This window comes from Plectropomus leopardus, chromosome 19 (assembly GCF_026936395.1).
Source record: "Plectropomus leopardus strain MGB_pleo_1.0 chromosome 19, ASM2693639v1, whole genome shotgun sequence".
NCBI classification, from domain to species: Eukaryota; Metazoa; Chordata; class Actinopteri; order Perciformes; family Serranidae; genus Plectropomus; species Plectropomus leopardus.
In genome coordinates, this window is record NC_142194.1 from 11,568,990 (window position 1) to 11,594,914 (window position 25,925).

The 25,925-nt window shown below is 38.8% G+C and overlaps 1 protein-coding gene across 5 annotated transcripts in view; it reads left to right on the forward strand.

The window, feature by feature from the left end:
• The window catches only part of pald1a (phosphatase domain containing paladin 1a), a 75,924-nt gene extending 50,330 nt beyond the window's left edge, over positions 1-25,594 (forward strand). For all 5 annotated transcript variants that reach the window (XM_042507525.2, XM_042507523.2, XM_042507526.2 and 2 more), the window contains exons 19-20: positions 10,882-11,037; positions 23,237-25,594. In XM_042507525.2, coding sequence (XP_042363459.2) covers positions 10,882-11,037; positions 23,237-23,386 — 306 coding nt within the window. In that variant the 3' untranslated portion in view covers positions 23,387-25,594. The remainder of the gene's footprint in view (positions 1-10,881; positions 11,038-23,236) is intronic.
• The last annotated feature ends 331 nt before the right edge of the window (positions 25,595-25,925 follow it).

Consider the following 25,925-nt stretch of genomic DNA (forward strand, 5'->3'; position numbering starts at 1 on the left):
GAAATATGTTTGTATACTTCTCTCACACTCCAGCATCTGTGGGATTAACATACTGGGATGCCAAAGCTTTTAACAGCTCTAGTAATTGTATTTGTAAAATTAATACATTTCACCTGTCTAAATAACCAGAGGCAGCTTCACACAGACTTTAAAGGTCCCACATTGTGAAAATGTGGTATCCATCCATCCATTTTTTAAAATTATAAAGCAGGTGTAGGTGCCATATAAATACTGTGAAAGTATCAAAACGCTCCACAGAGAACTGCATACAGCCCTTATTCTGTAAATTGTGCATTTAAGGGATTATCTTTTGTTGCTTTTATTCTTACATTAAAAAACAAAACTTTATCTATTGAGTACTTAAACTGCCTTTTGAGATCTGCTTGTTTTACTACTTTTACGCATTTTGTTCTTGTCCTGTTTGACTTCTTTAGACCTTTCTCTGTTTGGCATGTTTGTTTTGCTCATCATTTTATTACTTCATGAGTTCCCACCTTGCTTTGTCTGTCATTACACTTTGTAAACATCCATTTCTAATATTATGTTTGTAAAGAAACGGTGCAGAGACAGCAAGGGGAGCTGAGATTCAGGGGTTCACAACAAACAGCAGAAGATAACAGCTCCACTAAAACTGTTTGAATGACCTGCTGTAAAAAATGCTCAGAATGAGCCAGTTTCATGTTGCATGGAAGATGAGAGCATTTTTACATAATATGTTTTCCCCCCTGAGCAGCGGTGTGTGCAGGCGCTGAGGTCTCTTATGATGTGTTTGAAGACCGGATGTTATAAAGGCTGCTAAAAGCTGCTCGTGGTAATGACTGTTGTTACCCAAATGTATGTTAGATAGGTTTATAGTATTATTACGTTGATAGTATTATTAAGTTGAAAGAGTTATAATGTGGCAGATTCTTTTTATATTCAGATCAGAAGTAGGTGACGTCAACATGATGGGATAACAACTGTGCAAGATGCGATCACAAAATTTCACAGATGTGAAGTTTAGATTGGAATCAAACCTGCGGGTACTGTGGTAAGGACATGGCCGTTTGTACACGGGGCACCTGGTCTACCAGGTGAGCTGCTTGGTGCCCCCACATTAGTGTTTAATATGCACTAATTTGTGTAGATAAATGATCGAAGGTTTTACTTCGTTGTTGCCCAGCACTGTATTTTTTTTTATGTCAACCATGCTTTTTATTGTTTCCTTAAGAAAAATAATGTTTACAGCAACCTACACCATGTTCATATGGTAACAGATGATAAGATGAAGTATATTGGAGAACAGATTTTTCATAAACAAGAGGAAAGAAAAATTCATGGATGAACAAGATACATTCACAAAGCGTGTTCCCCCAACTCTGTAATTTTTTGGTGTAGTTTGTATTTCTATGTCCTTTGTTTAAGATGTTCACTATCCAAACATGGTCATTTTAGGAGGTTAACATTTAGATGAGCTAACATATTAACATCATAGCATGCTAATTATCACATTGTCAAGTTGGTAGTGGGACTGAACCAACCCAGAGTGTACTTGGCGACCTGGGAACGTGCTGCACCTTCATGTACAACTGAGTCTACGTATGGCTTAGACTAATGGAAGTTTAACCAAGTTTGGCAATATAGAGCTCAGCTCAACAAGCAGGAGTCTGAGATGTCCGGAAATGGGAATTGTACGGATCATTAACCTTTTTGAGTCATGTAGCGGCGTTGTGGTGGAGTCAGAGGAAAAGCCAGAGTAATGCTTTTTAGTGAAGATGAGTCATTTTTTAAATCTATTTTATGTGTATGTGCGCCTGTGTGTCCATGTGAGACAAATACCCACAGAGAGGAACAAATGGTAGTATTTAAAGGTTAAACATTACTGTTTCGTATAGAAATACTGTATGCAATACAAGCTTTTAAAATAAGTAATCTTTTAGCTTTGGCAACAAAACGTATAATAAGTAGTTCCAGAAACTGCATTTGGGCTCCGGTTTGTAATTAACCTACCTGAAAATCTGCATGTATACTTGGCTTTGAGTTGTCTGTACATTGAGTGGAGGAGCCATGTGTAGGCTGCCTGTCCACTCTAGACAGGTCGGGGTTTGGTTTAGGATTTGGGTGGGCGGTGTTCTCGGAGAATCTGATGAATGGCTGCTTGTGCAAACCTGGGTGGGAAGGGCCAATATGGATTGGCCTTTTTACCTCGGCAAACCCCATCAGCTGGTAATTGGCACCATATGTCAAGCAGACGGACCTCCCTATAATGTGCACTTCTTAGTTCAGTCCTCACCCACATGAGCCCATGGAAAGGTTCAACACTTGTCTGCCACCAATCAGGGATTAAACTGTGGTTCTCCTTCCAAAAGCTATACATTCAGTTTCTTTATAGATGAGGCGTACTTAATTCTTTAAAAAAAACCAACAAAACATGTAGTTTTTAAGAGATTATAAAAGAAACAAAGTTTATATTAAGGCAGAGTTGGTCCAAATCTGTAAAACTAAACATTTTCTGTTTTACTGATGGTCATTGAAAAAAAAACCCTTAAAATCTTTTTAATTGACATTATATCCTCACACACCAGAAAGGTTTTTTTTCCTTCTATAAAATAACCCCAGACCACAAATGTACATTTAAAAAGACCTTTTGTGGAAAAAACAGCTCAGAAACAATCCCCTATTATTCCCTTTTTCCACTATAAGTAGCCTTTATATGCCTTATTTTGAAAGGTGGGATAACCTGCTAAAAATAGCCCATAGACTCATTTTTTTTCTTGAAAGTTGAAGAGTACGCCAAGCAGGGACAGAAATCTTTTGTGCTCACTAGGGCTGCCCTTGAAAGTCGGATATTCGAATCATTAGTTGGAGACCCTCCGTCGACTGGGATTGCCTCAAGTCGATCAGTTGTTTTCAGATTTTGCTGCAGAGTGAGTGCTCTTGACTTTCACGCTACTCTTTGGTACAGAGAGCTGGGATCTGCAGGCAGCAGCACAGGGGTGTGAGAGAGGACAGACCCTCTGCTAAAAAGTAGCAAATTTACAGCTCACAGCAACTTAATACAATACAATCTCTTGCTTTTGTTTGATATCTAGTGTCTGCAAAAAAATATTGTTCCATATTTATGGCCCATCATTAGCGTAGTTAGCTTGTTACCTATATTACGTGATTGTCACGCTGAACGTCCGGCAGAGCGCATTAAAACTTTAAAACAAAACCAATCGGCAAAAATTCATATTGAACAGCTATCCAAAATGACTAACATAACTCCGATACTGGTACAGCCCTAATGCCCACAAACACCCTTGTGAGCAAAATGTGATATGTGATAAAATATCCAGCATGCCAGTCAACTGCCAAATAGCCAGTGCTACTGATATCAGTGTGTGTGGAGGGGAGGGGGTTAGAGGTGATTTTAGACTGTAAATGTGGCTGTTTGTATGAATGCTGGGACACTTGAATTATTGCCTGGTCTTTGAGTCGGTGTGCTGTTATGGCCCCAGATTGACCTGTTGACCCAGGACTTGTGATTTCTCAACATGTGGAACCCTTTTAAACCAAACCTTATGACGCTCTGTATCCCTGTTTACACAAGACATGGGCACGGGTCAGGCAGTATGTCTCATAAGTGGGTGGTGTTTATCTTTAATACACCTACACCTGCAGCCTGCAGGCTGTGACGCTTATCCGGGATTATTGTGAACTTTTGTCTGAACTTGGTCTGACGTGTTTGAATTAAATGGCTGAGACTGTTACAGTTGCTCGGGGTAGAAATACACCACTCACAAAAGAGAAATTGAGTATGTTTCTCTTTTGATAATTAAAATAAGATTGGTTTAGTTTCGTGAAAAGAGGTTAATGCATACAGCTAAAGTTTTGAAAGCTCTTTTACCTTCAAACAGGATAAAGTTAACAAGGTAGAAAGAATAAAGCTTAGATTCAGTGTAGTTTAATGCATTTACTTTAACACCATGAACACACTTAAAGTGACCGTAAGCAGCCACATTTCTAATATAGTTTTTGGTTTCTTACAGAACTTCATGCTGTATTATGTGGACACAGCACATGATGTCCAACCGTCCGGCGTATAATAACACCACAAATGGTTCTGTCCTGCCACATTCTTACCTGATGCCGCCCAACTGCATTTCATGCACATGCAAAAGGTGACTTTTGGTGTCACATCTTATGTCAAAGCTGCAGTATTTTATGAGTTCAGAATGAGAACAGGCTGGCACAAACCGTTTCATCTGTTGTTGTGCTTTTTGTACAGATCAACAAAAGAGATGTACAATGTTAATCGCTGAACTCAAGCTACTGAATCCAGGCTCGCTGTTTCCTCCTGCTTTTTGTCTTTTCACAATGCTAAGCTAACCATCTCCAGCTCGCCTCCACCTTCAGATTGAATCCATAGATATGAGATTTTTCCAGTGAAGCATTTAAAAGAAAGCTCTGTCCTTACTCTATTCGGTGTTTGTGCAGTGATAACATCAACTTTTTTTCTCAACCACTTCTCTCACTTTTACATTGTCCTCGCTCGGAGCTCTGCTCGGCCGACCAGCATTCCTGGACTCTCTCGACAATGGTATGTGGTCTGTGTTTGGCCGGCCTCCCAACTTACTGAGGGCCGAGCAGAGCCGAGGACGTTCATCATCACACCTCAGTGGCCGACTGAATCAGAGCTTTCACCTTTGAAAGCATTGACCGCTCGCTGTGCTTGTTCTGAAAAATCAGGTGCAATAAGAGGATGGTGTAGTTTCCATTTTTTCTCTTTTCCTCTGTTTCGCCAACACAGCAGAACATGTTTTCCGTTATCTTTATTATAAAACTCTTCCACCTGTAGAATTAGAAGATGTTTTATTTTCATCTCTATATCGCAAGGGATTCTAGCTTTATCTTGTCAAAATTGGATGATAATTATCAGCATTGTCCCATAACTCTAAAAAAAAATGTAATCCACTCAACAAAGCTAAAGCTTTCAGGGTGAGTCGTTTTGTATGCAATGAAAGAAATTCACTTTGTGTCTTCGGCGCGTCTTCCACAACATTTCTTTCTCAAGGAATTTCTGCAAGTGTGAGAGAGGCCGCACATATGGCTCAGTCGATGTAGACAAACACATGGCAGCCATAGAATTGGGGCTCTGCACATTGTAGAGGTGTGAATTATGTAATCTTTTCAAACTGATCCCACCGTGTGTGTGTGTGTGTGTGTGTGTGTGTGTGTGTGTGTGTGTGTGTGTGTGTGTGTGTGTGTGTGTGTGTGTGTGTGTGTGTGTGTGTGTTATGAGCTCAGTATGTGTGCAGATAGCTGCCAAGCTCTGGCACCGTGGATTTTCAGGCTAAGAGATGAACTGCTGAAAGCCCCCTGGGGTAGCAGGGCGCACAGGGTGATCGGGTTCACCACCTGCTCTGCCACTGTAGTTAACTGATCAGAGAAAGTGAGGCGTGTGTGTGCTTTCTTTCTTCCTCTGCATCCTGGGAGAGTTGATAGACAACAGACAGCACATCCATTGTTTGCATAGGTGTAGTTTCTCCTCCGCTCTGCTGCAGATGCTTGGAAAACTGGGCTGTTTGGGAATGGACAGGAAACCCCGCTCATTCCCCCCCTCTCTCTGTTGCGTCATTCGGCTCTGGAATGATCATATTATGGCGCACTGTGCACATTTCAAATTACCCTGAGTGCTAGCCCACCTACTTGGTAAACTGTCATTATTCCTCATGCAGCCCCCACAATGTCCTCAATACACTTCTCTCATTGTATAATCTGTCAAGTTGATATTTCGTAAAATAATCTAGGAAACTTTAAAAAGGAAAATAAATATAACTAAAAATCTTATTTTATGTGTACTTTATATCCAAGTCCTACGTTTACTTAAAATTTAGTTGTATATTTGTATTTTTTTCGGATACGGAGGAGAAAATGTTAGGAATATTTTATGACCTGCTGTTTTGTATTCAATAACATCGAATTTTGTCCTTAATTTATTGTTCCAGCCCAGGGACTACAGACAGTTTTGCAGTTTTGCTTAATGCATGCATCTCTCCTTGTTTTCTGTAAGGTTAATGTTTTATTATGCACTGTGCCTGTCCAAATGAAATTACATTATATTTATGTTGCAACAACTTCACAAAATTAGGTACATATAACTACATTTTAAGTTAACAATTAGCTATAAAGTACACATAATTCAGATGTATATTACATTTTTAAAGGCAAAAGATTTTATGGATTTTTTAAAAGTAAAATCAACTCAACAGATTTTATAGGGATATATGCTGCAAACTGGGAGCAGATAAGCCGTTTCATTCATCAGACAACAAACTGCTGACCTCTCACTGAGCTGGGCTACACTTTGTCCCTGCTTGTTACCCCCGCTGACATATCATCCAATCCTGCACACACCTCACTCGCCACACAGCTGAGCAGCAGCCGTTTTCACTCTGCGCCTCAAAGTGCTCAAGGCTCTCAGCAATCAGGGAGAAAAAAAGAAGAAGGAAAAAGCAAAAAGGAAAAACATCTTGACACCGACACACCACACTGATGAAAGCCTGTCTGCATGCTCGCAGCCTGTAATTGAAGAGCAACCCCAATTACCAGCCTTACTTTGGGAGAAGTGGCGTGTAATAGTGCTGTTCAAGCTTTGCTTTGCTACATGCAGAAAATGTTAATTTCTGCATCTAATATTTATTAATGCTTGACATTTGAAATGAATTTTGAATGAACATGTCTCCTCACCCTCACGTAGAATTAGTCTCTGTGTGAGTATCATTATTATTATTTCCCGTCTTGAATACCAAACACAGGGATTATAGGAGCATCTCATACTTTGGATAACTGCACGGTGTCGGTGTCTCTGACTACAGGGAATTATTTAGTATTATTCATAAGAATAACTTTGTAACTATAGTGTTTATTGATAAAACAGTGGAGTTTAAGGGTATTTGGAGACAGTGGGAGTAAACAGTTGTTATGAAACTGACAGGAGAAAGGAGTTGAAATAATATGATAGGAGAGGGTGGTCATTTGATTTTTTCTTTTATTTTCTAAGACTGCGTATATCTGCCATATCGCTCAAAGCTTGAAGCTGTCTAGACAGAAGTACTTTGCTTTGCCTCACTATTCAGACAACTGTGATCAGCCACGTTGTTTATATCAGTATTTGAAGGTCTTTTATGGCTGAACTAACGGGCAGTGCTGTTATATTGTGCGAGGTAAATGCAGGCATGAAGGAGCAGAATATATGTAATTCATCATAACATGTACTTTCAACAAGTTTCTGTTCATACCTACACAAGTGTAAACCTGCATTTAACAATGTTTCTGTGTTAACACTGGATCAAATGACTTAGTTAAACGCATGCCTGCATCTTTATGCAGCTTTTGGCTCATTGTTTTGGTTCTTTGGCACCTAGACTGCATGTCCATATGGCTCACTTTAACCTGGATGTTAAAGAGAGAGTTCAACCCAACATCAAAAATGCATATTTCTGTAGTGCTGTTTATCAGTCTACACTGTTTTGGTGTGAGTTGCTGAGGACTGTAGAGATGTCTGGTCTGCCTCCTCTCTAAATTAATGGAACTGGATGACACTCGGCTTGTGGTGTTAAAAGCGCAAAAAAAAAAAAAAAACATTTGAAAAACTCAAAGCAATGTGTATTTCCAGAAATCATGACCCAGTTACTCGAGGTAATCCACAGACATGTCCTGAGCAGTTTCATACAGGAGCTGCTTTCTTTTTACTGAACTACACCTGCCAAACAGTTTCACCGTGCAGAAGGAAGAGTGCATCTACCAGAGACTCGTGCTCGAGACACAGCGGGAGACGTAAACATTAAAATGTCTTCATCACCTGAGCTGTAATGTTAGCTAGCAGCAGATTTCCTACATGAAACTGCTCACAACATCTGTGGATTATCTTGAGTAGCCGGGTCATGATCTCTGGAAAGACACTTCGCTGTTTAGTGATTCAAAGGTATTTTTTGGCACTTTTGGCACAACAAGCCGAGTGCCATCTAGCTCCAATAAATTCAAAAGAAAACAGACATCTCTTTTTTCCAACACTCGATAACATACACCGAAAAAATCTAGATTGATAAATAGCACTACAGGTAAGGAGAAAAATATGTATTTTTGATTTTGGGCTGAACTGTTGCTTGAATCTGTGAGCAGTTATTTCTGGCAAAGGAGGAGTTTCCAACTAAGCTACTAGGACTAGGACTTTTAAGGCTCCTTTAGCAAGTTCTGTTTAATAAGCAGGTGTACAGAAGCATAAATCTAACGAATGATAATAATATTAATAATAATTTTTCTGTACTTTACAGGATTTTGTTTTCAGGATTTAACATCATTTAGCTTAGTTACTAGTAGGATAATATAATCACACAATGTTCTCAAAAGATGTATTTTGCTATTGACGTTAAACTATGCTCTTGTGGCGCATTTTACGCTGCAACAGACAAGAGTTAATTAATGGTACAACACAGCTAAAAAGCTACAATAGCGTCTTCCATTTAGAGTTTTTGGCACTTTCAAGACTGAATAATGAGTGCTCATTAAAATTTATTAAAGATTCATATTCAAATTAAATGATTTTTACTGTGAAATGCTGCTGTGAGATGGCTTTAGGTTTTTTTCCCTGCTTTTGTTTTGTACTTTAAATCAACATAAATCATTAATTAGATCCATTTTTACTCACTCATATCAATTATAATTAACTTAAACAGAGAAATTCATGTGTGTGCCCCTTGTATTTTCCCACAGAGATTTTCCCTTTCAATTACTGTGCTTGTTGTTTTTTAAGTAGTTTTTTTGTAACACACCATGGCAGTGTGAAAATGACAGATAAGTGAAAGCTGTCGATGCATGGAACAGCGCTTTAGAGGACACAGAACGTCTGTTAGTGGCGCTGATGGCCCGAGGGAGACCGAGATAAATAACTTTATATTGGCGCTATGTGAAAATAATGTCCATGCAGGCGAGGTCGTGGCATCGAGGGGCTGTAGCAGAAACACAGTGCAGGAATGAGGATGTTATATAAGATGAAAACATGTCTGATTGGCCGTCTAGTTCATTACACATATTCGTGATGGCTGACTCTCAATGTGTGATTAATGTGAGAATAATAAATGTATATGTATATATATATATGTATATGTGTGTGTGTGTGTGTGTGTGTGTGTGTGTGTGTGTGTGTATATGTATGTATGTGTATATATATATATATATATAAGGGCAGGTGTTGCACCTTATGCAAATACTCATGCTCAAGAATTGGAGATATGCTTAAAAGCAGCTTAGTATCCATTCATTTGTCACATAAAATAGATCTGTGTAATTTTTAAAAGCTTGTTCTTAGTGTAAGGCCAGCATCTAAGAGCAGTATTAAAACATTAAGAAGCTTAATGCACACAGATTAATTATACTTTGTTATAGTTTTTTGGGGGGGAGTATAAGTACTTTACTTGAGTTTTTATATTTCTGTCAGCTTTTACTTTTACTCCATAACACTTCAGGGAAATATCCTTTAAGCATCTTAGTCACCTACCACCATAGAGGAAAGAAAGGAAGGAGGGAATAGATGATGAATAAAGGAATGGGAGTGAAGGACAAACTGGATTTTGTTCTTTAGATCCTTTCAGTTGTATAAAAAACTTTTTTTCTAGTGTAATGTACGTTCTGTTTTTAAAGGTGGTGTATGCTATGAAGAAATAAACATCATGATTCTCAGTTCTCATTTTTTCCACTGAACGCACACAATATCATCCAAGGCTTTTTCTAGTCTCAGTTGGAATAAATGGATTTATTTCTTAAATCCACAATAATCCAGTCATCATAGGTACTCTAAAACATGTAATTATTTTGAATTGATTCTATAATTTGAATGTGTTTTTTTTAATGTTCCTCGTGTTTAAAACTTGTTGATAAACAATTTATGAACTATGAAACAAGATCTTTTTTCTTATCTTGGTAGGAGAGCTCGCAACTTCCTGTAGAATCTAAAAAAAAAAGAAGAAGAAAAGAAAAAAAGAAAACGTTAGTGAATCCCGGAAATTAGCGGTCACTGACAAAATAAGAAGAAATGGTGGATACAAAAAAGAATATAAATTTGCTTGTATTGCAAAAGATGTGTAACGTAGGTGCATTTCATTTATTTCTTGATAAACCTGCTTCATTCTGAATTTTGAATTATTACTTTTGTTCTAGTGTTGCATGACTGTGTGATCATACATTAGCAGGATTAACAAATGTCAGTAGAGTGTGATGGAGAGTTCGGCCATGTGCTGTTGAGCAAGTGATATATTTTTGGTTAGTACCCAGTATTACAATTTTCTGATTTTTGATTGAATTACTGCGCTGAAATTAAATGAAACAAATTTGGCACATCACCCTCTTCATGCTATTACAATCTTTTTTTTAATGCCGATAAAACTTTTAATATATGTTTTTAAAAATTTCTGATATCCAGCATTATATATACTGTTTATTATAATTCTCATGTAGCCTTGGTGCACATCTGTGAGTGCTTTCAGCTTTGATTAGGTGTCGAGATAAACCCAAACACATGTAATAGAAATGTTACCACCGCGACAACATCAGGTTGAATGTCAAGAGAGAAAAACATTGTGCAAACACAGCCGACGTGCAGGAGAACAAGAGAGACAGCCAGCCAAGTTTTTTATTCAGCACGAATGTAAAAAAGTAAAACCATTATGGCTTTTGTTGCTATCTGGGAAGAAAGGGACATCTTTTTGTAAAGATGAGTTAGGTTATAAAGATGCTTTTTGGTAGAAAAACAAAAGGCAAAGAATCAGGCCCAGCCACTCTCCTGACAAAAAGTTAAAAAGCCTTGAACTGTTGTGCTGACTTGATGCACCAATTGAGCTTTTTTTAATCCCATTCTCTTAGATCAAAAGTGGCAAGACGGAGAAGGAGTGCCAGCAGCTGCTGCTGAGGAGCCTGCAGTACTTGGAGCGCTACATTTACCTCATCCTCTTTAACACATACCTGCATCTAGAGAAGAAAGAGTCGTGGCAGCGCTCCTTCACGCTCTGGATGGAACAGGTACAGGAAGCTCTGGATTTTATATCTCTGTTCTATCTCACTTTGACACACATATATATGTGCATTATATATATAGTATACGAATTTGAATAGCTTTTTTTGATGCCCCTGTGCACTCTTCTGGCTATTGATGTTTGACAGACATCCCAAAAGGGGCTTAAAATCAGTTTCTGTAAAAACAGGTCAGTTCAAGTTTTGATTCCCTCTCTTTCTCTCTCTCACTCACACACACACACATTAGCAAGTTAGCAACACCAAAAAAAAAGCAGGATATAGGCAGCCCGCTCTCATTCTCAACTTATCAAATACTGCTGCTTGGTCAGTGATTTGAGTGTCAGACACTGATGCAAAAAGGCACCTTTCGTGGTGATATCTTTCAGCGCCTGATGGCGTCATTTTGCAATGCTGCTGGTAAAAATTTAATGTAATGAGCAGGAAAGTACCTGCAGGGTTAGCAGGAGAGGAGGTGGATGGGTCCAACAACCCCGGACTTCCACCCAGGAGCTCACTGTTTGCTTCCTGTAACAATGTGGTGCCAAACTATTCAGGCTGTACCTGACTCAAAATTTTGCGATTCTTTTCTTTTTCCCATATAAAGTTTTTTCAACTCGCTGAGTGGGACATTCAGTGTGACAGTGGCATCCATGTAATATAGTAAACAAGCTAACAGCACTGACAATGGAGTTGACAATGCGCAACAACACTGTACTAGACACTAAATTTCAAATGAAAGCCAGAGACCGTGTCGTAGAAAGTTGCTGTGAGCTGTAAATTCACCACTTCTTAGCAGAAGAGAGAAGAAAATGTTATCTCAAAGCCTTGCGGTGCAAAGTCGCATCTTCTCAGTACTATTGCATCTTGTCCGCAGCTGCTTGTACCAAAAATATTGCATAAAGGTAGAGAGCGCTCACTCCATGGCAAAATCTGCCTCGAGGATCCAATGATTTTTCAGCTCTGGAGGTTGCAGCTCATTCAGAATGGGCTCAAACTGTACAGTGTATGCCCAGCTTAAACAGGAAAAAATAATCATGTGCCCTCTTTCAAACCACTGAATGAACTGGCTTGTTTTGCAGTTCAAATACTAATAGGAAATGTCAAGTCAATGCTGCTGGTGATGAGTCTTCTTAAATTGCCTTTGGAAAAATGTCAGTAAAGCTGTGCTGTATAGAATAAGTACAAAATCTGCTGTTTGCCTTCCAGATCAATTTGTCTGTGAGATTTACTGGTAATCGCAGTATCATTAAAATCATGGCAAGGGAAGAAGACTTTAACCCCCACAATGCCAAGTTTCGGTAGCTGGTCAGAAGAGAAACTCAAACAGGAGATGAGGACTAGTTTTCTTTTTTTTTTTTCCACACTCTCAGTCTGTGCACATTGTAAACCAGTTACCAGAGTTTCATTTGGATTTTGCGCCTGGAATTTACAAGCTGGTTCTGGTTCTATTGTGGCCTGGTTCTTCACACACTGAACTTCATAATGTCTCGGCTCTGTGTTTTTGTTGGTACATTAATCGTTTGGCCAGCTGTGCCCCTTCAGTAAAGTGGAGAATTTATGTGCATTCCAAACAAATGAGTAGTCTGTAAGTGGTACCCAACACACACACACACACACACACACACACACACACACACACACACTGCAATTAAAATGTATGTTGCAAAATGTTAAACTCACATGTTGGTAAAAAAATGAGCAGTTTGGCAGTTTGTCAGAACACGCTCAGTGTCATCAGATAAAGCTGCAGCGCAGAGTGAAATTTTAAAATGAATAATGAATCTGCTTCATATGGTCTCATTTACATGTCTAAGCATTTGGTTTTAATTAAAAGGTGTCAGCTGTCTTGTTGTTATCCCAGCATTCGCACTGAGGCGCAGCAAAACCTCTTAAATCTGATTTCCTTCTCTTTTCTTTTTTTAAATAGAAGAAACATATTCCCACCACGGCAACTTTACAGTGTGTTTATTCTTTAGGCTGAATGATAAAATTCTCATTTGTAGTCTGCCTGGAGTGTCTAAAACTGCTGGTAAAAGCATACTACCTTGCAGCCATTCTCTATTCTTCATTGCAAGCAGACGGCCTGGAGGAACCTGTCCAAAAGCCTTGAATGTTTGAAACTCACTGAATGAAAATCTCCTTCTTTGTCCTTATTGAGGTGGAATAAACTCAAAGAAAAAACGCTGAATTCCAAAATAGACTGGAACAATAGCTGTGAAAACAATTGTCACAGAAATATGCACGGTCAAACAGGGCATATTCTTCCTGTTATGAGTAGCAAATATATGTGGTGCATCAGAGTGACTCTAATGGCCCAGTTATGCCATGAGAAAATAAGTGTGCACACACGGACCAGGAACGCTCTGCTGTGCAGCAGGCCACAGAAAATACTCATAACACTGAAATGTCATTTGCAGGTGGTTTCTGTATTTTATCACCCAGGTAGCCTGTAGTTTTTTCTTTCAGTCTTTTCTTCTGTCTAAAGCCGCCTTTGTATTTGCAAAAACGTTTTTTCTTGGTGGTGGAAACTACTATCCAAAGTTTAAAAAAGTCCTTCATATTTTTTTAACATGCAAAAATTGATGGGTTTTTTTTCAGTTATTTGAGAACTGTAGAAAAAAGTTATCAACGCATCAATGTCATATCCATTATTTTAAGCTGATATGGTGAATTTGTTAGCAAACATTTATTTACACATCCAGCGGTGACATAACAACATTATGTTATTTGTGACAACTTAATGAACGCAACTCCAATATCTACTGGCTTTTGGCTCTGTTTTTGGTCTTCACCAACTCCCGAGGGAAATATTTGGCTCTCAGTGAGCGTCTTTTGCCCCAGTTTTTTCAGTGTATCCTGCACTGTTGGCATGCGGCAGCCCTTGTTGGTGGCTTGTCACTCTTTGTGAGAGAAATCACTCTGATTGGCACTTCAGCTCAGTGCACGAGAAGTGAAATAGACGTGGAAAAGAAAACAAACAAGCAAAGTCAAGAGACGTGGGATTGAAACTAATTTGTTATATTAGATAAGATTATATTTAAGCCATTGAGCGCTTTAGCAGAAATGTTTAGAAACTGACCGTGTAATTGTTTGCCAGCACACAGTAAATATAATTTGTTTTTTTAACATCCAGCTGTGTTGTTAATGTGCTATCTGACTCTGTCGTGTCAGTCTTTCAGTTTCCCTTTTTGAATGAAAAAAAAAAACAGTAACACTGTCTGCTGGTGTGAAGAGTTATTTCCTCTCATGCAGGCGCAGAGCATACGAGCTGTAGTCTTTGGGTGTTATTTAATCGGTAGGAAGTTGAGTTTAGTTATCCCTAAAGGGCTAAATTGTCCTTTTTGTCATTGCTCTGCCTTTTAAATCATGACTCAGACATTTATAACAAGCTTTTGTGACTGTGACTGTACAGTTTGTAAAGTCACAGTGCATTTTTAAGCAACTCATACTGCCGCCTTGTCAGTAATGCAGTAATGCTGCTTTGTCTTACCAAAAAGGTTTTTCTTTTGTACAAGCAACTTGAAGCAAGTATGGCTGTGCTCCATGCACTTCTGTTGTTTATGCAGTTGCTTAAAAGGCTGCTGTTCATTTTAATAGCAGATTATACAATGCATTTTTTAGCCTGATTGACCACAACATCAATCTTTTTTTAATTGCAAATATATCATATTAGGCAATTCTGTTTAATTGGCGGCTTAAATAATCTTCATAATGGTTTGCCAAACAGGTGGGATTTCAACTTTCTCCTCCATTTTCTCGAACACCTGGGGCCATATCTTAGACAAAGATATCCTTCAGATTTGTTGCAGTCTGCTCGTATCTCACTGGCCACTACGAAGGTCTAAAGGGAAATTGGTAACCAGGGCGATATATCAGAGCCACCCATCAGCTGCACAGAGAGCATCATTCTGATGGCACCTCAATAAATCAAAAGAGCTGTTTTCCTTAGTGGAGTGAATTCAAGAGCTATTTCAGGCCTGGACGTTGTCACTTGAGCATTACACTAAACTAACTTTTGCAGGACTTTTCAAATGGATTTTCTGCAAGCTTCAATCTTCGTAGCTTGACAACATTTTGGGAAAAAAGGCAAAGTGACTGTCTGATATGACTCTGTACTGCTGTACTGATGGAATTATTACTGTAGTAATGGACATTACACTGAATTTAACAAGATAACTGATAAATATGGGGGGATTTTTGAATTTGCATGCTTAAGTAAGAAAGCTTTTTTGTCATATTTGCTGAAACTGTCACTACATACTGACAGTAGTACATGAGACAGATAAATTGTGAAAAAATCAGATTGCTCTGACTCTCCTAGTGTTCCTAAAGACACCCACTGTGCCTGAACAAAAACAACCAATCAGACCCTGTTGAAGTCTCCAACACAGTGTCAGTCACTGCTCCTGCACAGGATACACAGCCCCCCTTCACTCAGTCAACTTCATCACTTCAGCATGTGGCTCCAGTTTGAATGCGTTCAGGTCCTGTAGCTCTCTCCATCTCAGAAAAGCGACTACGATCTTTACTCGTTTCATCTATGGCTGGGTTGAACTCTTTCAAGCTTGTCATTGCCATCTACATTGTTGTTGCTGAATGGTTGTTTTCGTTCAAGTGTGGTCTTGCAAATGCCATAAGGAGCACTAGAAGGAGACAGAGGAACATGATTTTTACCACAGATTATCTGTCCCCTGCACTTCACCAGGAACAATGCCAGGCTTTGGTGTTAATGTGACATGCTGGCCAAACTGTGGAATTACAGCTTATATTACTGCTACTATTACTACTACTACTAATAATAATTATAATAATAAGAAGAATAATAGTTATAACTTTATTCATAGGGCACCTTTAAAAACAGAGTTTACAAAGTGCTTTGACATACAAATCAAAGCAGAAATGGGATACATAGATGGCAATACAACAATGGAAAACCAAACTGTCCTATTGAACACAAGCAAGAAGAGACAAGTGTAGAATTAAGATAAAATTAAAAACCAGAGGACAAATAATGTAAGATGCAGGAGGTGTAATGTCAATATAAAATAATACAAAAAAGACCAAAAACAACAAAAACATTAAAGGAGTAAAACCACATATAAAAGTAAATAAATCAGATAAAACACGAGCTAAAAAGGTAAAACAAATAAAAAGACAAAATAGAAGGATGACATCACATGAAAGCATGTCTATAAAATTGGGTTTTAAGAGGTGATTTAAAAGAATTCACTGATTCTTCCAGCTTTATCTCCTCAGGCAGGTTGTTTTAAAGCTGAGGGCCCCTGATGGCAGCTTATGAGTCCATAGCGTGATATCATTGGGCTCAAAAAGACTTTTCCTCATAGAACATTGTTAAAGAAACAGAAAACTGTTTTTTTAGGGCGAGCTTATGGAGACATTATGAAGTGACTCGCTTCATTGACTGAATGTAAGATTAATTAAGTGTAAATTCCTCTTATTCTCCTGTGTGTTTTATTCTGATTTTGGATTCATATGCATTTTCAACAGCAGCGGTTTGTCTCGACTGAGCAGAGAGAAACTTTCTCAACCTGTCACAGCATTGGTCGGTGTTGGACAGAATCGCTAGGAATTGCAGTTGAGCACAAAAGATGCGGGAAACATACCATTAAAATAAATTGCATGCCCTAGGTAAAATGTCCCTCCGTTACACTGTAACCACAAAAGGTAGGAACTGATTTGAACCAGGTCGATTGAGTGAGGTCAGACCGTTGTTGTGGCAACCCTGCTCTTTGAAATTAGGGTCAGAATCAAGTGTCATTTTAAATGGACATTTTTTCCGATTGATTTTTGTGCCCATGTGTGACTTCAGGAATCAACCACAAAGATGTCAGCTGTAACAGAACACATGCAGACAAACAGAAAATCTAATATTATTTTTAATGTGTTTTATGCACATTTTGCTCTGTGTCTAAATGGATTCTTTAGTACAGCATTTCTACGCTCTATACTATTTCACCTCACTATCACAAATCATTTTCACACTATTCTCAAAATAAAACTGTTGTTTACAAGTCCACTGACAAAACGTATAACCCTGTAGAACCTGGATCAACATCAATTTGCTCCGATCAGACACCTTTCACCTGCACATAAAACAGTGAAAATTGGTGTGACTTCTTTTGAAATCATGGGAAAAACACAATGAGCAACTTGGCAAGAAATGTCTGAAAAATTGCCAAAAAAATGTATTGAAAGATAACAAGAAAATGACTTGAAAAGAAGCTGTGGGGAGATATTAGATTTTATCCAGAAAAAAGGGAAATCCTCCAGACTACATTATTTATAATCCTGATGATTATATATTTAAAATTATTTTACAGGGGGAAAAATGCTTTTGATTTGATTCTATCTGTTTCACTTTCTTAAGGTAATTTTCTTGTCTCTTTTAGTTTTCTAATTTTAGTTTTTGACTATTTTCAGGTAATTTACTTGTAACTTTTTACTTATTTTTTTTATATGATTTCTGGGGCCAGTTCTTGTTAAGCTGCTCATTGCCTTCTTTTCCATGTTTTTTAAAGAAATCATGACAATTTTCTCAGGTTTCTAAGGGTTAAAATCAAGTTTTAATCAGGTCGGCTCACAGAATGTTTTTACAAAAATAATGATTCTCGAGAGCATGCAACATGACATGACATCACTTAGATAAAAATTAAAAACATTCACACTGTGAAACACTCATCCCAAGGCAATTTTTGTCTGAACCATATTAAATTATACAGTGATCTCTCAAAAAAAAAATCAGTATTGTGATGCATTCAGTGGCCCAGTTGCAGCAGAATCTGGCAACGCTCCAACCAATCTGACCCAGCCAACCCGAAGGCACAATCATTAGCCTATCACCACTGACCGTGGCACGATCATTAATGACAAACTGACTGCCAGAGGCAGCGGTCGGGGGTCATCGCCATCACTGGATCGTGCATTTGAAGCCACGGTTACACAACCTGCCTGATCTGAGCGGTACAGTCTGTCCTGCATCCCGCGCTGTGTGTATGCATGTGTGTGTTTATGGACTAATTTGATCTTTACAGCGACTAAAAGCAGGAGCACAGTGTTCCCAGTCATGCAGGGCAGAAGCTTGTGCCAGCTGATATGGAGCTTGTGACCTATTTGGTGTTGTTGCTTCTGCTCAGTCGGATTGTTTGAACACAGAAGCATGAGTGTGTGTCGTTTCACTGCAGGATCAAAACGATGCAGCAGTATGCATGTGAAGTAAATGACTACTGCCTCATTGTGTGCACACTGGACAAATATTGTCACTAGCGTCATTAGCCCGTGGTGCCTCGTGGCCATGTTTTGAGATCAGAGCAGAAACATCAGAGGAGTTATTGGAATTGAAATCCATGTTTGCTAATCCAAAACGTGGCCCTTTACACAATGGCAGGACTTGTGTACAGTGCATACCAGGGATGCCTGCAGGAGAGGTACCCTATCAGTCACTCCAGCTGTTTTGATGTGTGGCACAGAGGCCTCCCTGTCCCCCTGCACAGAAGTGGTATGTGCAGCCTTTGAGATAACCGACTGTGGGAAAGACCAGCGCCTCCTCGTTGCGCTGCTCCTCCCCAGCAGCTCCAGCCGCCTAATGAGTATTGGCGTTTGTGATCTCTTCAATGCAGCATTAAAGGCATCTCCCCCACAGCTCTGTTTATGTCACGGGGAAAGTTTGTCGAAACATAGCATCTACTCTAAGGCCTGCTGCAATTTGACATCAAAGATCTGATCTGTGATTTGTCCGCAAATGTATTGATTCGCTGTTTTTATCTCAAGTCTTTAGATGTTGTTTCCACCACAGCAGAACCCTGGGGAGCCATGATCAATTGCTGGCAGTGCTGCAAAAATTTTCATTTTATTCATCCATGTGTAAAAAAATGAAGGTAAATTAAAATTACATTTTCAAACAGGTCAGCATAAAAGAAGAGCAACATAAAAAATGCTGAAAGGATACTGGTACTTTGTAGAGTTAATTAGAAAATTATAGCATGCTAATGTGTTTAAGAAATTCTACACCCTCCAAATCGTCATTTGTATATCAATTTCTCAGCCCTTGTTACATTGAATTCATGATTTTCTCGCACGCCTACAAAGTCCACAGAGATACGAGAGGCAAACATTCTTAATGAGCTGAAATCGTGGACGTCTGTTTTCCACGACAGCAAAACGCCCTCAAAACATCTGTTTACAAACTCTCACAGTACTTGTGCAGTGTTATCCAAGTCTCATTTATCCAGTTGTATGTTCAGTGCCTCCCAAACACATGCAATTTCACTAAAACCTTAATATTTAAAACACTTAGGCATGGGTGCACTACTTGTCTGTTCATGAGTCTATTTAGGCAAAAATGTTTTAAATATTAAACTTCTGCAAAAATGCTTGACGAGTAGCTGACATACAAATGGTCATTTGGGGAATGAAGTAGACCTTTAAACTAAATTGGTGAGAATGGGTAACAGTTATACCTGCCAAGCATCAGCTAGTGTTGTTATTTGCCCCTTTTCCACTGGACAAAAAAGAAAAGACCTGCTATTATCTGGCTTTTGTATTTATGGGGAAAGGTGAAACAATGACAGGCTGCCAAAAATTACTGCCTGTCTCCATCCAAGAAGCGCTCAAACATTTTTCAAAATTTAAAAATAATATTAAATTTAAAAATAAAAATAATAATAACATATAACAAAGGAGTAACCAATGTAACATTTTCACCGGCCTCCATACTGCTTTCTACTTTTTGCTGACCTGTTTTCTGGCCCCTCTGTGATGTTGAACACGACACACCAGAAAACAAAAGGCATAGTCACATGATAAGCTGTGCACACAGCTCTGCTGGCATTGGAAGAGTCTCAGATGCATACAATGTCTTTCAAGACAAAAAAATGTCCGTAAAACACTTTTAATTTGTTCATTTCCTTGTGCAACAAACGCTTGTTAAGGTTTAGGCAACAAAAAGCATGTGGTTAGATTTAGAAAAAAAATGGTTTGGTTTGACGTTCATACTAGGAAGTGAACACGGTACTCCTGGGTGAAAGTCTGGTGTTTGTTGGACCCATCCACAACATTTCCCACCTGCCCTATAAGGACCTTTCAGCACTTTAAACTATGTTGCTGCCTGGCTGCATTTGAAACTTACTCTGTGTGGTGCTGTATCATACTACCACAAAAGTATGCTTTTTTTTGTCTGTGCCTGACATGGAAATCACTGACCAAGCGACAGTATTTGACGACTTCGGAATGAGACAGGTTGTAAAATCACTACTCTTGGCCGAGCTTCTGTCCTATGACGTGGCATTAGTGTGTCATGGAAGTGGTGTACTTACCTCTGGTGGCGAGTTAATGTTGTTAAAAAAAAAAAAAGACCATATACTGCAGATGAATTGAGGGGGAAATGGAATTGGCTGCAGGAGTGGTATTTTTCCAAAATCTCTGTGTCAGCATTGGAATCCATTCAACTGTAACTGTACTACAAGAGTCACTTTCCAGAGGGGTTTCAGTGTTTGATCCACAAAAGGTAAAGTATTTTGGGGAAAAAAAAGAAAAAAAGGTCAAAAACCCTCAGCTCTACCTCAACCTACAGAGATTGTGTGTTGTCTCTCTTGATCCTCTCCAACAGCCTCTCTTTCCTGTTTCAGAGTTTTCTCTCATGCCCTGTTCTCACAGCTGTGGAGTAGATGAGTCAGGTTAAGTACCCTGGTTAATAGCACAAAGTCCTCTTGGGAGTCCCATCCGCTGACTAATGTTCAGCTGCACCCACTCATTTGTTCCCACCAAAACGCTCATACAGCAGTCACGCTGGCTGCCTTCCAGGAACACATCACAACACAAACACGGATGTGTTGAATGGTAAATGAGTGCATGTATTTGCTACAAAAGCCAAATTAAGACAGGATAATAAAGCTGCATGATAATGTGTTGATAGTGAGACCACTCAAATGGACTAAGAGACACTTCAAACCAGCTCGACAAGGCAAAAGTTTTAGTGTTACAAGGTATCTATTGTAAGATTTGATTTTGCATGGTCAGCAAGTAGGTAATCTAGACCACACTCTGTGGTGCCTTGTGTTTATTTCTGCACAAAGCTGGACGGCTAAGCTATAATCATTGTTAGTGAGAGGGATATCTTGACACTATTATTCCTGTTCATTGTTCCAGTATGTCCTCCTCAGCAGTCAACCTGACAGTGCGTTTTTTAAAAGCGCTTCGTACAGGATTACCTCACAGCCTCGAGAACATAACCACAGTCTTCAGTCTTGTGTAGTTTAGAAGTATGCATCCACAAATGATGTTTAAACATCTCTCCTCTTGCACATTCCTCTGCACTCTGGAATTCTCCTTGACCGCTTGGCCCGAGGCGAAGAGGGAGAGGTTAAATTGGCATTTGAGGCCACTGAGTCATGCCCTTAACGTTTCCTAGGGTCCTACAAGTGTGCTAACAGCTGGTGGTTCAGTTGAATCGTAGATAAAAGCAAGGAATAACTTTACTGCATGCTCCTAAAAATGACCTTTATAGTCCTTCAAATGGGTTGTGATGTGAAAATCAATACACAGATCGATGGTAATAAATCAATATGATACAATCTGTTAACAGCACAGTATCTCATCTTTTATCAAATGTAGTTTCTGAGTAGCACAGTTTCTCAAAGCCTCTCCTGCAGGGTAAACTGGGCAAGCTGCGGCACCTTTAATGGGGTATTTAGTCTTAAAAGTTTCAGCAGGGAAGTTGGTGTCTGCCGAGTTTGTTTGTGTTGATTCGCTTTACGGTCAGATGTTTCTGGTTGCCCGTGGTGCTTCCCATCAGACCGACAGTGTTTGACAACTGTAGCAGACCATGACTCAGCGTGACCTGCTGCTTAACACGAACAGTGAACTCGCTCTTGAGGGACATGTTATCATGTTCCTCCCAGCCCTCATTCAGTCAGTAATGATGACTCAAACAGAGAGAAAACATACACTGTTTCATGCAGTTTGTTGTTGCCGATCCATTGCTGCACTTCAGTACAATACTGAGGTTGGTTGGTTTTATATGTATGTACTCGTAGTCCACTCTATTTTACTACAAATCTTAAATAATCATTGTAAATGCAGAGGCTCTTATGAATATTCTTCAATGGTAAATAGACTCTGATTTTTAAATAACCTTTCATTCAGCCATTCATACATTCAAAAACACACCACTACTAAACAAAGAACAGGGCTGAACATCCAAAACAGGTTGGCTCAGTGTCACGCTCAAGGACGCCTCAGAACCACAGCGGCACTGTTACTAGCTCACGATTATTTAAATGTGCCAACATGTTTTGGCGCACTCTTCATGACGTCTGCGTTCTTATTTGCACTTTGACAATAAACATGAACTATTGAAGATTATTTATAGAAGCCTTCTGTTGTGGCATGATGTACTTTTTTATTTTGTCCTCATTTTATTCCTCCTTCTTCAACAGCACATGGGCGGATATCCACATGGATGCTGCCAGGGGCTTAAAGGGCTACTCCTGCAAATTATTTTATTACAAAGGTTTGAGGAATCACAAGCGATAGATTAAGAAAAGTGACTACAATTGAAGCAGCAGAGTCCAAAATATACTGACTTGAAGTCTCAAGTATAGATCCAGCCCCCAAAATGCTGGATCCTACATTTCCCATAATGCAACTCAATAGCCAAGCTGTTTAGCTGGTAAATGTTCATCCACTCCACACCCCCAGTTTGTAATGCAACCTTTCTGTTTCTCCAAACTTGAGCTGAGATAACCCTGATGATGACATCATCAGAGTTATTTTTATAGACTTTTTTGGAGAGATTGCTCCAAAGTCACAGAGGACATTATTCAGACATTTTCACAGGCTGAGTACTCTTTGGAACAAGTGAACGAAACTTGATGCGTAAACCCAGTGGAGTGCTCCTTGCAGTAAAATTTGCTTGTAATAGAGTATTTTTACATTGTGGTGTTGATATTTTCACTGATGTGAAAATCTAAATATTTCTTCTGCCACTTCCTGTTGTTTCCAAACCCTAAGTAGATGCTTTTTGTTCCAGTGTAACAGCTGCACATGTAGAAAAGGGTCAGACACAACGCTTTGAGTCTGACAAAGCTTCAGTCAAAGTGTTTGTGTGGTCATGACGGACAATTAAAATCCAAAATCCAAATCCATGGCTGTTGACTGACCATTAACATTTGGTGTGTTTCTGTGTTAGGTGGCTGCCAGAGCCGGAGTTTATGACATCCTCAACCAGCTGGGCTTCTCCGAGTTCGAAAACCCGAGGGACACGCCACTGGCCCGGCTGCGCTGCCGCTGGCAACAGCAAAACATTCAGTCACTTCCTTTCCGAGGGGAGTTCATCTGAGAGAGGATCACTGTGAACGCACCAAAACAGTACTGTGTTTTTCAGAATAAAAGACATTAACATTATTATGCCCTCTATATTTACCCCTGTATTATGCATAGCTCCACTTCATCTATTGTTTGTGTTACTGCTTTTCAAACACACTAGCAATGCTAACATTTTTTTAGGTGTTTCAGTGTTAGAAAAAACATTGCTCCTATAGTAGAAGTTGATATTTGTGCCTTTGCCCTTTTTTATGAATGGTAGAACATATAATTGTAATGTACTAATATTTATGTTGCTTTTTTTTCCAAATTAAGTTTTCTTTTTGAAAAGTTCTTACTTTTTTAAATGAGACGGCCTTTTAAAGCTTCTGTTGGAACAAGACGAGTTAAATGCTGTTATGGAGGAGAGAAGCAAATTCCACTGTGTGGTCGGCCAATAATTTTGGATGTATGTCACAACTGTTTGCTGTTGCAGGACCTGATATTTTTCTTAAGCCCTGTCCTTTTCTTCTCAGCACAGCTGCCTTCAGTGTCTGTGCGTTTGTTCGACGTGAGGTTTTCGAGAAGGTTCCCTGTGTACTTAATGAAAGCTGTTGTTATTTAAACATGTCTTGTAGTTTTTTAAAGCCAGTCAGAGTGGGTGTTTTGAGGATTTTTGCGCAAGATGCTGTCAATCAGAATTTCTTTAGCTAACACCAGTAATGTGGCCATCTGTTTCTTTTTTTACATTTATTAACATGTGCCATGATAGAGGTACTAATAGTACAGCATGTCAGGATCTTTTATGTTTGTTTTTACTTTAAAGCTGTAAATGTGTCTCTGTATTTGCGTTTGTACACATTGGAGAAATGTTGCCCTAAAATTGCCATCATATACTTTTTGAATATATTTTCTTTAAGTCCCATGTCCATAATATCACTTCTTTAATGTGATGTAAAGAACCAGAGTTTTGGTTTTTTTTGCCTACATTATTCACAATGCAACTCGATCATCCATAGTTCGTCCGGAGATTTGTGTGTTGTGGTAGTAGTAGTGCGAATGGCATCCCTTTATAACTATACCATTTAATTAATACATTATCATGTGTGTATCACTTACTTGCCCTGTGTTACATTAAATTCTTGAAGACTTTTTTTCTTGCATGCCTCCATGGTGAACAATGAATCCAAAAACTGAGAATATTCTTGATGTATTGAAGTCATAGGGGTCAGGGTTTAACAGCAGCAAGACTACATCAAAAATTCAACATCAAACTCTCACACTACTCATGCAGTTTAATCCGAGTCTCATTTATCCAGTCATGTGTTCAGTGCTTCCCAAACAGACAAACCTTTCCAACAGGGAAGTGAACTAAAAGTGAACGTAATCAGACTCTCCTCAAAGCCAGACTCCGTTGTCAAAAACAGTAATTTTACCTTTGCTGAGGAGCTGTTGGTCTACGACTGCCTCCATTAGTGGTTTGTTTGCGTTATCGTGTGACTTTGGTTAATCTGAATTAACCCTTTAAATCATCAAAGTGACAAACACAAACAAACTGTTCGGGGCACCAGTAGACTAGCACCTCCCATGTTCAGCGAGGTAAAATTATAAGTTTTGTCAGTGACAGGGCTTTAAAGAGAGCAGTTTATTTTTCGTTAAAGTCCCCGTCGAAAAGGACTGTCCATTGGGAAGTTTTAAGCAAACGACAGGATAAATGAGACTTGGATTATACTGCAGGAGATTCGTGAGTTTGTAAAGTGATGTTTTGATACAGTTTTGTTGTTAAACACAGACTCTTATGACTTAAACTCATTGAGAATTTTCACCTCTTTTGGATTCACTGGACGCATGTGAGAAAAACAGTTTTTCTCACTAGTTCAGTGTAACTCAGGTTGAATAATTGATGTACAAATGGTAAACATTGGAAAGGGACACAAGATGAATGATTCACTGTTGAGAGCAATAGATAATTGCATTATAAGCCAGTCAGGGCAAACACTGCGTCATTGTTTTAGTTTAACACATGCCAATTATTGTTTAGTGTGCCTACATTTCCGGAAAAACTTTTACTGTACAGTATTTCTATAAAAGTTTGCTGTTTTTTTTTATTATTTTGTTATTCTTTAATTTGCTAATATGTGATTAGTTGTAACTTGTAGCTCAAAAGTGTGCTTTAAAAAAACATGAGTCCTGCCTTAAAAACCAGAAAGATAAGCCAGTAAATAAATTAAAAATCCTTCCTCCAGATGCCTCTCATTACTATTTTTTTGTTCAAAACATTTGCACTGTATATAATAGATTCAGACTAAGTGAGCAAAAAGATTACTAATGAAATGGAACATGAAATAGCTGTTTTTATGTTTAAGAAAATACAAATACAAATCTTAGTGTGACATGATAACGCAAAAAGCTTCGGGCTGTAACACCATAATGTCTTAGCTGTGCTCTTAATTTAATGTTTGTTTCAAACAGGCACTGCTGATAGAGGAAATGCATTAGCTTTTAGTCACTGCGTGTGCCATTTAGTTTCTTTTTGGAGGGCTACAATAAATAATGACAATAGATTCAACAGCTTT